At 41.2% G+C, this 13815-nt stretch overlaps 1 protein-coding gene across 3 annotated transcripts in view; it reads right to left on the bottom strand.

The window, feature by feature from the left end:
- Positions 1-13815, bottom strand: part of EIF2AK2 (eukaryotic translation initiation factor 2 alpha kinase 2) — a 24397-nt gene extending 10582 nt beyond the window's left edge. Inside the window, exons 1-11 of one of the 3 annotated variants that reach the window (XM_056486500.1) lie at positions 13755-13815; positions 12229-12281; positions 11789-11910; positions 10442-11096; positions 9824-9950; positions 6145-6259; positions 4890-5056; positions 3228-3354; positions 1524-1567; positions 645-732; positions 151-185 (exon numbers count right to left, since the gene is read on the bottom strand). In XM_056486500.1, the coding sequence (XP_056342475.1) occupies positions 151-185; positions 645-732; positions 1524-1567; positions 3228-3354; positions 4890-5056; positions 6145-6259; positions 9824-9927 (680 nt within the window). In that variant the 5' untranslated portion in view covers positions 9928-9950; positions 10442-11096; positions 11789-11910; positions 12229-12281; positions 13755-13815. Of the gene's footprint in view, positions 1-150; positions 186-644; positions 733-1523; positions 1568-3227; positions 3355-4889; positions 5060-6144; positions 6260-9823; positions 9951-10441; positions 11097-11788; positions 11911-12228; positions 12282-13754 lie in introns of those variants that run through there. The other 2 variants (XM_056486501.1, XM_056486502.1) reach the window with 2 other exon arrangements.

The following is a 13815-nucleotide window of genomic DNA, read 5'->3' as shown; positions in this document are numbered from 1 at the left end:
AATTTAAAATGAGCCATTTTTCTAATACATTATGAGAAAAGAAATAGAAATGTACCTCCCAAGAGCAGCATTTCTTTAATAGCAACAGAAAAAATAAAATTGTTTGGAACATAGTTTACAGGAGACAGCAATCTAGAAATAAGCACATACCTTATGGGCTTCGGGATAGCACTTCGTGCATTTCTCTACATGGAAAACAGAAAAAAAACCTAACTGAGGTATCCTGAATATTTTCACTGTATTTGGTTTCAAACATGTCTGATAATGTATCTAGGAAATGCCTATAAATATGATCATGCCTTATGTAAACAATGTCATAAGAATGAAACTTAGCTCCGTGTTTTTCACATAGGCTATGCATAACATTATCACTGCAAAAACATGCATAACATCATCATTGCAAAAAATGAGCTTAGTTTGACCCTTTTCTTGATAGTACTGCCATTTGTTAAACACTACATAAATTTGATCCATAATACAGAAGGAAATGACTCATGGTTAACAGCAGTGAATATTAGGAAAAATGCACGTATTTTCCAACGATTAGTGGATAAAAGAACAAACTGATGTGACACTCTTACAAGAGGCATGTCCTATTCAGGGTCTAAAGTGTAATTATGAGGAAGACCATCTCCATACTATACCTGAGTAGATGAAGGCTTGTCACAAATCGCCATGTCTTTCATATTTTCTTCCAACTTTGCAGCTGAGTCATCAAAGCAAATGCTGTTTCTATTGAAAAATAATGGACTATTTTCAGGTGAAAGTAACACAATAATAAATAAACTTATTGCCACAAGAAAAGAAGTACCAAAAAAACAGTTTTTAAAGCAAAACCTGAAAAGGTAATAATCATGACTGATTTCAACTACAAAACATCCTGCTTGAAAGCTATTAAAATAACAACACTTTGTAATATTCTCCTTTATTTCTATTATTCAATGGGTCTATGATATCTAGAAGATAGAAGAAGGTAAAAGTGGTAGTGCCACTACAGTCAAACTGCTGGTTCTCAAATCATATATCAAACTTTATGTTCAGTTTCTATTGCTAAGCAAATTTCTCTTTGGTGGAAATGAAGGCTCATGTAGCACGAAAGAAGCAGGAAAAAAAGTAAAAAGGGAGAGAAGAAAGCCAAATATGGAGTACAGGAGAGTACTGAAATTGAATTATACTGAGTTCACAAGAGTGTCACAATAGGAAAATGAGTGTTAAAATGGCATGAAAGAATGCTATTGAACAAGGTAGGGTAATCAATTCACATCACAGTAAAAATGCTTCTGAAAGAACTACCTGTGGGAAAATATGAATAAATCAGAAAGCTCTAAACTTATTACAAACTATCCTATACAGACACACATAAAATTGCAGAAGTTTAAAGTTTAAAGAATGGAAGTTAAAATTAGGTGGCTTTATACTGCAAATAAAAAAACAAAATTATCTATTTTATTTCAAATTAGAGCACATTACCCACTAAGATTAGTAAATCAATTGTTATCACATTAGCAGTGAACCCAACTTACTCTGAGTAAGATGTACAACTGACATTAGATCTTTCAGTTTCCACCTGAAAAAGAAAGCCGAGAATGTTTCACAAAATCTCAAACAAATTCCTAGTGCAAAAGATGCCACTCAAAGAGGGCAGAGGGAAGATTACAGGGTGCTAAGAGCAATTTGTTAACTGCACTAAACATTCAAAAGCCCTGCAGAAGAAAGATATCTGCCCAATTTCCACCCAAAGAAAGGGCTCTGTGTTTTTCCTGTCACAGTGAGCATACTATACAGACACATTTACAGAAGTAGAGTCTGCATTCTAGTCAAAACCAGGATAAGAGTAAGAGTTACAAAAAGCAAATATTTTCGTTGTTTCCTGCATGTGCAACTGCTGTGTGGAAAACAAGGTATACACAGGCTTTGATATACCTAATCAGCAGAACTGAAAATCTGAGTCAGAAATTAACATTCAATGTCTTCAGCATGGAAACACTGCAAAACTCATAACTAAATTTGGGTTGAGTAAACTTATCCCAAATACTAAGCAGAGGTTCTTCCCCTTCCTCCCACTACCCATGCAATAAGAGCATAAAAGTAACATTAAAAGCAACACCTACAATGGATATAGACCATCACCTCACAAAAAGTAAACAAACTTGTTTTCTTTTTATGTTTCCTGGTTTTCCATCATAGCATCATGGAAACAAAAACATAGGGTTTATGTTTCAATGAGAGCCAACAGACAAACCCCTTTTTTATAAATACAGTAGTACTGTACCTTTACTACTTTCTCCCAGTTACATTTTGCTTGTTATACAGACATCACTGAGAATTAATAAAAATTAAAACCAAACCAAAACAACCCACCCCAAATTTAGACAAACTGGTATACAAGTTCTGCCTGAGGTAGTAAATTTCAGACTTGAATGAAAAGATCCTGGGTTTGCAATATATTAAAATATTAAGAAATGTTCCTAGAGCTATAATAGGGCATTAATTAATTAATTACATAGTTGACTTTAAAACATTTAAAAAAGCATTGAAAATTCACACTAACAGCCAAATAATTTTAAAAGTAGTTAAAAGCAAAAAAGATTTCTTTCTTCCCACATACTGCCATCCTTTACTTTAATGTACACTCCATTTAAGTTAGTTCATATGTTCTGTGCATTTCAGAAGTGGGTTTGGATCACTATTGGAATTCTGATTATTTTTCGCATATATGTGGAAATAACAGTTGCCAACACGAAGACAACAGCTCTGCTCATCAGAGGGTGGTGTCAGCTATTGTTTCAGTAGACTTTGCCTTGGAACACTACAGGAGGCAAGTCCTGTTGATTCTGTCTCCTTTTGCCTCTCTGGATTTTTGATCCAACAGAAGACAGTAAAAGAAGTATGTTCATAACCTGCCAGCTCAACAATGCTTCACACAGAACACAACTGGTATACGAGTCAGAATTTAGAATTTTTTTAATATGTGTGCATCCTTGAATGACAACATATCAGACCTATTCTGAAACACAGAGATATATTAACTGTTAGCGCTTTGTTTTTTTAAATGCAGAACTGAATATAGAAACACAACAAATTCTACTAACAGTAGCCCAACCAACATACTAAAAATATGGATTGTTTCCCTCTTTAATGGAATCCATGGAATATGCTTTTAAATGCAATGAGGAAATTGATTCAAAGATTTAAACTTCTGTGATAAGGCTAAATATAGCACATACTGTCAGAGAGCTTTCCTTATTTATCTTCTCATATGCTTCTTTTGCAGCAGCTTGTTTTGCAGCAACTACGGAACGTCCAGTGCCCCTTCCATACACATGACCATTAATTGTACAGCTAACAGAATATCTGTGAAATACAACAGAAGAATTGAGTCTTATATCCCTTATGATGAGTCTTAATGGTTTTTAAACTACAATCAACTAATATTATACAATGGAAATTTGAAATACATATATTCAGGACATCATTTTCAATACGCAATTAATCTAATTAATAATGGCAGACAACTAATTTGTTGTGTCTTCAAGATAACTAACTTTCAGAGCCTGGTACAATCATGGAGAAGATTATTCTGGGAGGTATGATAAACACCTGGAGGACAGCACAGTCACTGGTCATAGCCAGCAGAGCTTCATGAAGGGAAAGTCCTGATTTCCTTCTACGACAGGGTACCCCCACTGAGCTGATTGTGGAAAGCAAGATGATGTAATCCTTTTGGACTCTGGCAAAGCTTTTGATACCATCTCTCAGTGTCCTCCTGGACAAAACATCACAGCACACAGCTGGATAACCATGCTTTCATGATGGGTGAGCAACTGGCTCATGGGTCAGGCATAAAGAGTAACAGGGAATGGGCTGACATGAGGCTGGGGACCTGTCACTAGTGGGGCTCCACAGGGCTCCATCCTTGGTCCTGTGCTCTTCAATATCTTCATTAACAACTTGTACACAGGACTCAAAGGATATGAAGCAATTTTGCTGACAAGACTAAACTGGGAGGAGCTGTTGACTCCCTTAAGAGCAGGGAAGCCCTGCAGACAGACCAAGATACTAAAATTAAGAGATGGACAATCACCAACCACATGAAATTTAACAAGGGTAAGTGCCAAATTCTGCAGCTGGGATGGGACAACCCAGGTTGTTGTGTATAGACTTGGGAACAGGAGACTGGAGAGCAGCACTGCAGAAAGGCACCTGTGTATCCTGGTCACTGGCAAGTTGTAAATGAGCCAGCAGTGCCCTGGCAGGCAGGAGAGCCAGCCCTGTCCTGGGGTGCATCAGGCACAGCATCACAGCCAGGCAAGGGAGGGGATTGTCCTGCTTTGCTCTGAGCTGGGGCAGCCTCACCTCCAGTGCTGGGAGCAGTTTTGGGTGTCATAATATAAAAATGGCAACTGGGGAGCAATTAAGCAATTGTGGAGTGTCCAAAGGACAGAAACAAAGATGATGAAGGGCCTTTAATAGGAAGCTGTATGAGGAGCAGCTGAACTTGGTCTGTTCAGCCCAGAGGAGACTGAGGGAAGCCCTCATTGCAGATACAACTTCCTTGTGAGGGGAAGGGGAGGAGCAGGCACTGATCTCTGCTCTGTGTTGACAGTGACAGGACTCAAAGAAATAGCATGAAGCTGAGTCAGGGTAAGTTTAGGTCAGACATCAGGAAAATACTGTTCTCCCAGAGGGTGGTTGGGCACTGAAATAGGATCCCCAGGGAAGTGGCCACAGCACCAAGCCTGACAGAGCTCAAGAAGCTTTTGGATAATGCCCTCAGGCAGTTGGTGTGACTCATTTAAAGATTCAGCTAACATGACCAAGTATAACAAATGGAAGCATTAGTAAACACAAGATATTAGAAGGAGGCAGGAAGATATAATTTATCTTACATGGGAGCATGGGCATCTCCGGTACGAGTTCTGTTAGTGTAATCAACCATTTGAGAATTCTTTTGTGAATAGGTATTTAATAGGCTGACATAATCTTCGTCTAGTGGAGGTGATGAGGTTGTTTGAGTTGTCCTTAACTCTGCAGCTGCCGTATTTGAGGGACTCTCCTGCTATAAAACAAACAAAATATCTAACTTAAAAATACATTAAGATAAACAGTGCAAAAGAACCAATATAGCTGCAAGGTTTGTCCACATTTCAAAAGACTCTTAAATTCCTTGTTTCCATTAACTGAGTCCTGAGGACAGACATCCCAAGCATAATTATAACATTTTGAAGAAATGTAGACCTGCCTTTCCAAGTACTAGACTTTTGCCTTTAACAACCTCTCACATGCCTCATCCCACTCCTTTTAGGAAACTATAGGGAACAAGCTGTGAAGAAGGGATGGCAGCAGGATACTGCTGATGCTCCCATTGAGCAAGGGCTGCAAATGTTCCCGTGCTTGTGCAACAGAGGAAAGCAGGACTCTTAAGCTGTTTCATGATTAGTCAACATCAGTAACATATCAGCAAACAAGCAGCAATTGTGTTAAAGTAATGATAGCAACGCAATAAAAGCCACGTAGAAAAAGGTAAGGAAAGGTACTAAAAGAGTCAAAAAGAAAAATAAAGAATGGCAAATAAAGAAGGGCAAAACACTTGGCAGAAAACTAAGAAGCAAAAATCAAACCTAGACTTAATCAAGGAAGGATAGAGTATATGACCAGTTATACTGTAAAGAAGATAATGAAAAGGAAAAAACCAATTAATTAGAACAAGTGAAAGTAAGCAATTTCATTAACAAAGTGGCAACAGACACAATCAGTAATGCCCTGCAAACATTTTGAAAACATTGACTCATTGAACAGTTTTCAAGATATAAAAGGACCACTGTCCACTCTGGATACACCAAGGCAGCATAATAAAGGCAAATACATTTCCTTATCATCCTATAACAGCAGAGGAAAAAAAAAACCAATACTATATATCAACCCTTTTGGAAAACAATAAGGAAAACAATTCAGTGATAAAAAAAAGTACAAAAGTGCTGAATAAGACAGAACAAAGACAATTTAAGTAATTAGAAGCTGTTTCAAATTAAACAACATTTTATTGAAAGTCTACTTTTAGATATCAGTCTTCAACATTTACTACATTATGGGTGATTTACACTGCTTAGTAACCCCCAAAACTTAATTCTACTATTTACTCACCTGTTTCTCAATCATTTTCCATGTTTCTTTTGCTGCTACTGCTTTTGCTTCTTTTTTACTTTTACCAGTGCCTGTGCCATATTCCTTACCATTTATTTTGACCACAACTGTGAACCTGCAATGAAGGAAACTTGTCTAAAACACTGCTACATTTTTCCCACACATATACTTTAATAACCTTATCAAATTAAACTTTGGGGTTATCTACAAAGCACTATAGAATAACTGGGAAGTATTGAAGCATTAATGTGTTTTTATTATATCAAATAATTTTCATACTTCAGTAAAAATATTTTTTAAATTTTCCTCTCTAGTCACAAATGCATGTACTTTATTAGTTGCAACAGTATTTTTAACTGCTTAACTGCTTTTTAAAATCAAAATAGTTTAATTTTTAGAAGTATAAGAATGGATGAGGTCAGCAAGGTTGTGAAGCCCTAACACCAGGACACATCTCAGCAGTGCAACACTACACAGGGAAAGAATAGCTAATCTTGATTTCATGAAACCAGACGTACCATTACACTCACCTTTAATACCCTGTGATGTACACTGCTTAGTAAGAACAAAAACCACATCTGGTGCTTGTGAGACATGAATTTAAAGGCAGTCACAAAAAAAAGCCCCACAAAAAAAAAATAAAAAAAACCAGACCAAACAAACAAAAAAAAAAAAAAAAAAAAAAAAAACACAAAAAAAACCCCAAACCAATTAAAAAAAACAAACACAAACCCCAGTCCTGCCTTTCTGCTGATCCTTTCCCTCTCTGTCCCTCCATTTCACAATTGTGCATGTCCTGCTTCCCATATGGCAACTCCATGAGTCAGAGAAGGAATCTGATGCAGCTCAGGACTGATGGTACTGGGTCTAGCTGGGAAGGGGTCAACTTTCCTTAGAGCAGCCAGAATGGCACTATGTTGTGGCTTTGGGACCAACACAGGGTTGATGTTTTACCTACTGCTGAGTAGTGTTTGCACAGCACTGAAGTTTTTTTTTTTTTTTCTTTTTCCCCACTGTAGCCTTCCAACAAGCAAAGGAGGGATATGTGAGAAGCTGGGAAAAGACATAACCAAGGCAAGTGGCCAGAGGGATATTCTATATGGCATCACACTCAGCAATAAAAGCTAGGAGATGAAGAAGGAGAGGGGGATACCCAGGGCTACAGCATATATATATATATACACACATATACATATATATATACACACATACATATATGTTACATGCCCAAGTAAACACTGGCCATAATGAAGCCCCACTTTCTTGGGAACATCTACCTGCTGCTGGGAAGGAGTAAGCAACTTCCTTATTTTGCTTTGGTAACATATCCTGCTATGCTTTGTCTATCAAATTGTCTTTATCTCAATCCACAAGTTTTATCCCTTTCACCTTTCTAATTCTCTCCCTATCCCACAGTGGGGAAGTGAGTTTCACTGCCTTCTGAGGTCAATCCACTGCTGTGCGCTAATAACAAATGGTTGGATTTCAGACGAATCAGTCCTTACAGATCTGACTTGTCCTGCAGCTGCAAATCCCCTAATATTTCTGATACTGCCTTTGCACAAAAGGGAACATAGGAGAAAACAACAACTGGATTTCTGCCTTTGGCAGCAGCAGACACTTGCACCAAGTTAAAGTGACCATTAGAGCCTCAGGGCACCTCCATGCTTCAGATTGCAGCAGAGCACGTAAATGCTCACAGCCAACAAGGTGGATTCACACAGTCAAGATACAGCACCATGAGCTCCTCCGTGTGAAAACTGGTCTCCAATAGTGCTGTGACTTGAGGTACTCACTTTTTTCACTTTTTCAACCTCATTCTCCACTTCCCTTTAATGAAATGTTTGGGTGGGAAACAAGAAAGATGCAGAACAGTGCTTGCTCTTATTGTGTAAGCAAGGCTTAACAAGAAATCTTAAGCAGGCAAACAGTAGGAAAAGGCACACCCATAGTGTGCCACACACTCTACACATAGGAAACAACAAAGAAAAAAACAAAACATGTAAGAAAGGTTCTTCTTTGGCAAGGAGTTTGTCAGTCAACCCATACCTAAGCACTGAATACTACACACATTCAGCTATGACACTGTATCCAAAATACACCCTTTTATGTCAGTATCCTGAGGAAATCTGCAGGGAATCTCCATGACCAAGATGAGGATTACCTTCAGGAGCGTTACATGAGTTGGTCATAAATGCAGAGTCATATTTATTCATTGTGAACCCCAGGTTAATAAGTAACTGTCCCAGACTTGACAGGTTTAGGCAGAACTGATCTAATTGTCCACTCTCTGTCTCCCCAGACCACGAAAGCTCAGGACTGAGCCACCCTGGGCTCCTTTAACCTTCTTGCCCTGTGTTCAGTACTAACCCTGTCAGACTTAGTACTGGAAGCAGCCACAGCAACAGAACCATGATAGGATGGGATCTCTGCATCATGCCTCAGAAAACTGCAAGGTGATTTATGAGAAGGGACACAGCACAGAAGAGTTAGGGAGCCAGCACACAACCAGCAGTGGTCAATGCCCCCAGTTAGCAGGCAGAACACCGGGAAAGAACACACAAGGGGACTGAAGGAGGTTTACAGCACACATCACTACAGCCAGATACTTTACACTGTATCCTTAGAATAGCCCAATTTACCCAGGATTTTCCTAGGTACCACTGTCACACAGTGGACTAAATTTCATTTGTGAATGTAGAAGAGCACACAGGAAAAACAACAAAAAACCACAATAAATGGGATAAATAATTTGGAATGTATGTGAGTTTTGTCAGTCCCATGCCATCACTTTTGAAGAATGAATATGTTGCTGAGTGATCACAGCTGTGGCCTTTACTGTAATAAGGGTCATTTTTTTGAATGACATGAGCCACAAGGGGAAAAAAAAATAAGATAATTGATTAACATTTGAGATCCCAATAATATCTATTAATTTATTCTGGGACAGTAGATGGATTTAAGAAGAAATCTGCATGGAGAGTGCTATCTGGCAACATGCAACACATCAAAAGAAATGTATTGATCATTAGCATAAGGCTTGTCTTCATGCAAACTAGCAAAATTTAAAAAAAAAAAAAAACACGCAAGGAAATATTACAGATCTTAGGTATCCACAACCCTTGGCAAGGGAAAAAATACAATATATCAACACTAAAAAACAAAATATATTCCATCACCTGTAACTGTCTCTAAAACGGAAAGCAAAACCACTTAAGCAAAAGACCCTTTTCTTGTAAGAGATGTTGAAAAATATACTGCACTTTAAATATATTAGTACACAATCAGTTAATACTCCCAACCTTTCTGTTTAGAAATCAACAATGCTTTGTAAACGCTTTGCTTTGTGGCATTTCAATCATAAACTGAAATTCTTGCCGTAACCAAAACCACCTTCTGGGAGGAGATGCATAATATACAACAGAGTTACTAGTAAGTAACAGGTGCATTGCTGGTACTTTCTGAAAAAGACCATCACCCTTGAAATAAGTTTTCTCCACAAACTGTATCACATGATGTCTTCCCCATGCACCTACCACTCAATTCATTATTTCAACCAGACCAGCTTTCCCATTACGTATGTGCTCTGAGCAAATTAACATTTGTGACTTCAAGCTTTATGCAGTTTGTTCACAGCAGGAAGAGCTCTGCTAGTTACTGACACGCAGAGTAAACTTACTCAGGATCATGAGATGGGCCCGTCATATTGATGGTGTCATAAACCACTGTAGCTTTATGTATTTGACGGTAATGGTTGATATTCGCGAAATACTCACAATCCATTTTGACACAATCTTCAACAGATGCTGCAAAGTAACATTCAGATGTTACAGATGTGTCTGTTGCTCTAGACATAGAATAAAGGCAGCCTCTAATCCTGGTAGATAGGTCACACTGCTTTGATATAAAATATAAAATTGGTGCCAATAACAAAATTCATGGGAAATAAATTGCGGATTGGTCCGCAAAAGTTTTGGAAGTCATTGCCTGGAATAACAGTTTTAGAAAGTAGAGTGGAGAGTTCAGTGATTAGAGATTTCTTAGCGGATTTCTTGACAGCAGAAGATTGAATCGTTCACTGAATTCGGTGGGAGGAAACTGACCAGTAACGTTCCTTCAGAAGGGAACCCGAGGGCACTTGAGCCTATCCCCCGGAGCAGCGATGACGCCACACGGAGCAGAGATGACCCCGAGCTACCGTCACGGAGCACGGCGGGCCAGGCCGCTGCAGCCGGGCTGCTGCACCCCATGTCGCACGGACCCCTCCCTTCCTCCCGCGCCCCCGACCCGCCGGTACCTCCGAGCTGCTGCCGACGCTCCGGTAGCCGAGGACCCTTTCGCGCCGCGCCGACTCCGCCCAGTTTCGTTTCCCGCAGCACCGCCCGCGCCGCGCCAGAAGGAAAACGAAAACCGAAAGGAGCAGCGGGCGGGAGAGCACCGCAGGGAGCAGGGCCGGGCGGGGCCGAGGGCGCCGAGCTCTGCCCCGCACGGAGCGGCGCCTCCGCCGCCCGCGCTCCTGGGCTTGCGGGAACCAGGGCTACAAGGAAAGCGAGCGGCTTCGCAAAGACCGGACCCCCGGCCTTGCTCCTGACTCGCTGGCGCCTTTCTCTGTTACACACTAGACCTCAGCAGCATGGCCAGCGGAAGAACAGTGCGCGCCCAAACACATCCAAGCCCCTCAAGCCCAAGAACCCCCGGGGTTTTATAACCTCATAGTCTCCCCGGGGCGTCGGTCCCGCTCTTCCTTCTCCTCCTGCCTTCCCACTCCGTGCTTGTCCATCGCATTGGCGTCACCTTATCCAAAAGGTCGGCAATCACCAGCTCCGCTGTTATTCCCCGTTGTTCATTCACCTGGCTGGGGTCACCTGTCTTCATGCCCTTTGTTACCCCAAAGGCTGGGCATTCAAGGCCTCTTGTTTCAGCTCAAACAGGAGCCAAATCTGCATTTTAATCTGCGGATTGCAGGCCAAGACACCTGGGTGAGAAGTATTTCTCAACACATTGAGCTTTAAATACATTATGAGTATCACTGAACATGAATGCACTTCATAATAAATCTCTTACTGAGATGAAGGAAAAAAAAAATCAGCCACCAAATTAATAACATTCTTTGAAAGTGGGAAAGAAAAATCTCCAAGATCAGTTTTCAGGGGCTAGATGTAAAAGATGGAGCAGATGACTTCGACTGTGCACACAGGTCACCTGCTCCTGATCACCCAGATTTGATTCCCACCCCCTGCAAGATCTCTCTCCATCAGAAGCCAGACAGCTGTGTAAAAGGAAAACAGCAGTAAACCTTAGGTCTTCCTTAGAAACGGCTTGGGCACCCAGGAAGCTCACTGCTCTCTCACAGTGCTAACACAACCAAAAAGGAACCCATTGATACACGAGGTGGGATGCAGGAAGAAACCATCAGAGAGTTCCAAATGCTGAACTCCTAAACACAATCATCTTGTAGCAGAAAAAAAAACCCCAAACAAAAAACCCCAAACAAACAAACAAAAAAAGATATGAGACTAATAATTCACAAATTGTTATTTATGTATTGACAACAAGTCTTCTTTGGAAGTGTTTCTCATGTTTTTCCTTTTAAAAGATACCCAGAGCAATTCCTTGTTTAAAGATACCAAACAAGCATTCTTACATTATCACTTCAAGATTGTGCAGTATATCTCATGTTTCAGCTTGTTTCCTACTCAGGTTTCCAATGACTGTTCTTTTTCTGGTTCTCAGCTTCTGCGAGGAAATTTCCAGCCTCTAGTGAGCCTGAAGAAAGAACAAGGAGAAAGTAAAGAAACTTGCTGATAGATAAAGCTGTCATGAGTGAGCTTATTTGCTGACCCTGGGGTCCAAATAAATAATAGCACATCAAACAGCTGACTGAAGTTCAAAATCTTACAGAGAATTTTCCAAGTGTACACAAAAGCACGTTTTACAATTACAGCCATGCTCTAAAGCAAACATACATGACATGTGCAGTCAGTTAGTGAGAAAACTGAAAATTAAATTAAGATTAAAATGTAATTATCATTCATGATTTAATTACTTCAATTCTACTAGTAAAAATATAGTAAAAATATATACCTTATTAAATCTTGTAAGACATTTTAATTTTTAATCACTCTTCTGTGTAAATTCTGAAAAACAGTAATTCAGTAGAGGCACATGAAATCCACATGCCTAACACCTTTTCTGTCTTATCAAGCAAAACTATTTCCATGCTTATCAAGCACATTTTATTAAAAGCCAACTTGAGTAATTTTATTAAAACTCTTACTGCCTTAACTACAGGATCCTTAGCCATCTCTGTTTATTCTCAGACTCCCCCTTTCTCCTTAAAGGCTTGTCTTCTTTAGTTTTACTTGCCATATGCCAAGCTTTTGGGCACAATTACATTGGCTTTGCATTTGACTTTGACTCAGTGTCTTCTGTCAGATAAGGAGATTGTTATCGAAAAGGTGCAGTTTTTAGAAGTGAAAGTGACCTGGAGTGAACTATTCTAGCTTTTTGGTAAGAGAAAAAGTTTCCTCCAGCTTTTTGAATTGCAGTTAATGATAAATGTGTAATCGAAATTAGGAATATTAAACACTAATCAAATTAAGAAAATTTGCTTGCTGGCTGTCAAAAAATACCTTGTATTTCTCAAAACATTATCAACAAACAAAAGCCTGTTAAACTTCACCTTGGGGAAAACAATCAATTCTGAAACAGCTTTTGGTATATACACCTAAAAATCTTGTTCATTGAAGCTGTTCAGGCCTTCATTCGAATGCTTTTGTGATTCATTTGCTCTAGAAAATATCGACCTTTGGAGTTTCAAATAATCCCTTACTATACGAGTTCTCCAAATAGTGGAGTTTCAGTGGAGTTACTGACTTTGGCTTTATTAGGAACACTTGCGTGCTGTGGCTGCTGTGTCCGGAGGTAGCTACAGAAGCACGCCCCAGAAAGTAACAGGGAAGCTGGGAGAGCCGAACTGAACCCAATCTTTTGCGTGCGTGTCCTCCTCCTCCTCCCTCGTGCAGGTTCCTGTGCACGGAACGCTTCGGAGAGCAAACCTACAGACTTCGGCACCTTTGGGCGCCGGGCAGCGAGCCGGGACCTGTGCGGTGCCGCTCCCCAAGGTGGGACAGGCTGCCCCAGCGGCACAGCCAGCCAAGCTGCCAGCAGCCGGGAGCGGGCAGGCCTGCCCGGGCAGAAGGGCTGCGGGGGGACTTCCTGGACAGCAAAGCTGCTCCCTGGCAGCATCTCAGCAGGTTATTTTCCAACCAGCTGCCAGCTTCCCGCTGCCTTACCCAGAGAGCACTCCTACACAGAGGAAATAAAACCAAAGCAAGACAGCGAAACGCACACCCGAATCCCTCCACGCCCGGGCCCCGCAGAGCCGCTCCTCCCCCCGGGCCCAGCCGCCCGTGGCCCCCGCGTTCCGCACCCCGCCCGCGGCCGGCAGGGCCAGGGGCGCTCGCAGCGGCGGCCGGGCCGCGGGAGCTCCCGCCGCCTTTCTTCCCTGCCGCGGCCCCACCCACGAGCTGCCGGGATTCGGGCGGAGTTTCCTCATAGCCCATTCCAACGCCCTGCGCGCTTTTAACCCTCCCTCTCTGGGGGCGCACCTGGGAGCGCCGAGCCCGCCCGCAGCCCGGCGCGCCCCGGGCGGCGCGGTTCCGCCCGGGC

This window comes from Oenanthe melanoleuca, chromosome 3 (genome assembly GCF_029582105.1).
Source record: "Oenanthe melanoleuca isolate GR-GAL-2019-014 chromosome 3, OMel1.0, whole genome shotgun sequence".
NCBI classification, from domain to species: Eukaryota; Metazoa; Chordata; class Aves; order Passeriformes; family Muscicapidae; genus Oenanthe; species Oenanthe melanoleuca.
Note: the sequence above shows the minus strand (reverse complement) of the source record. Positions and strands in the feature narration are given on the sequence as shown.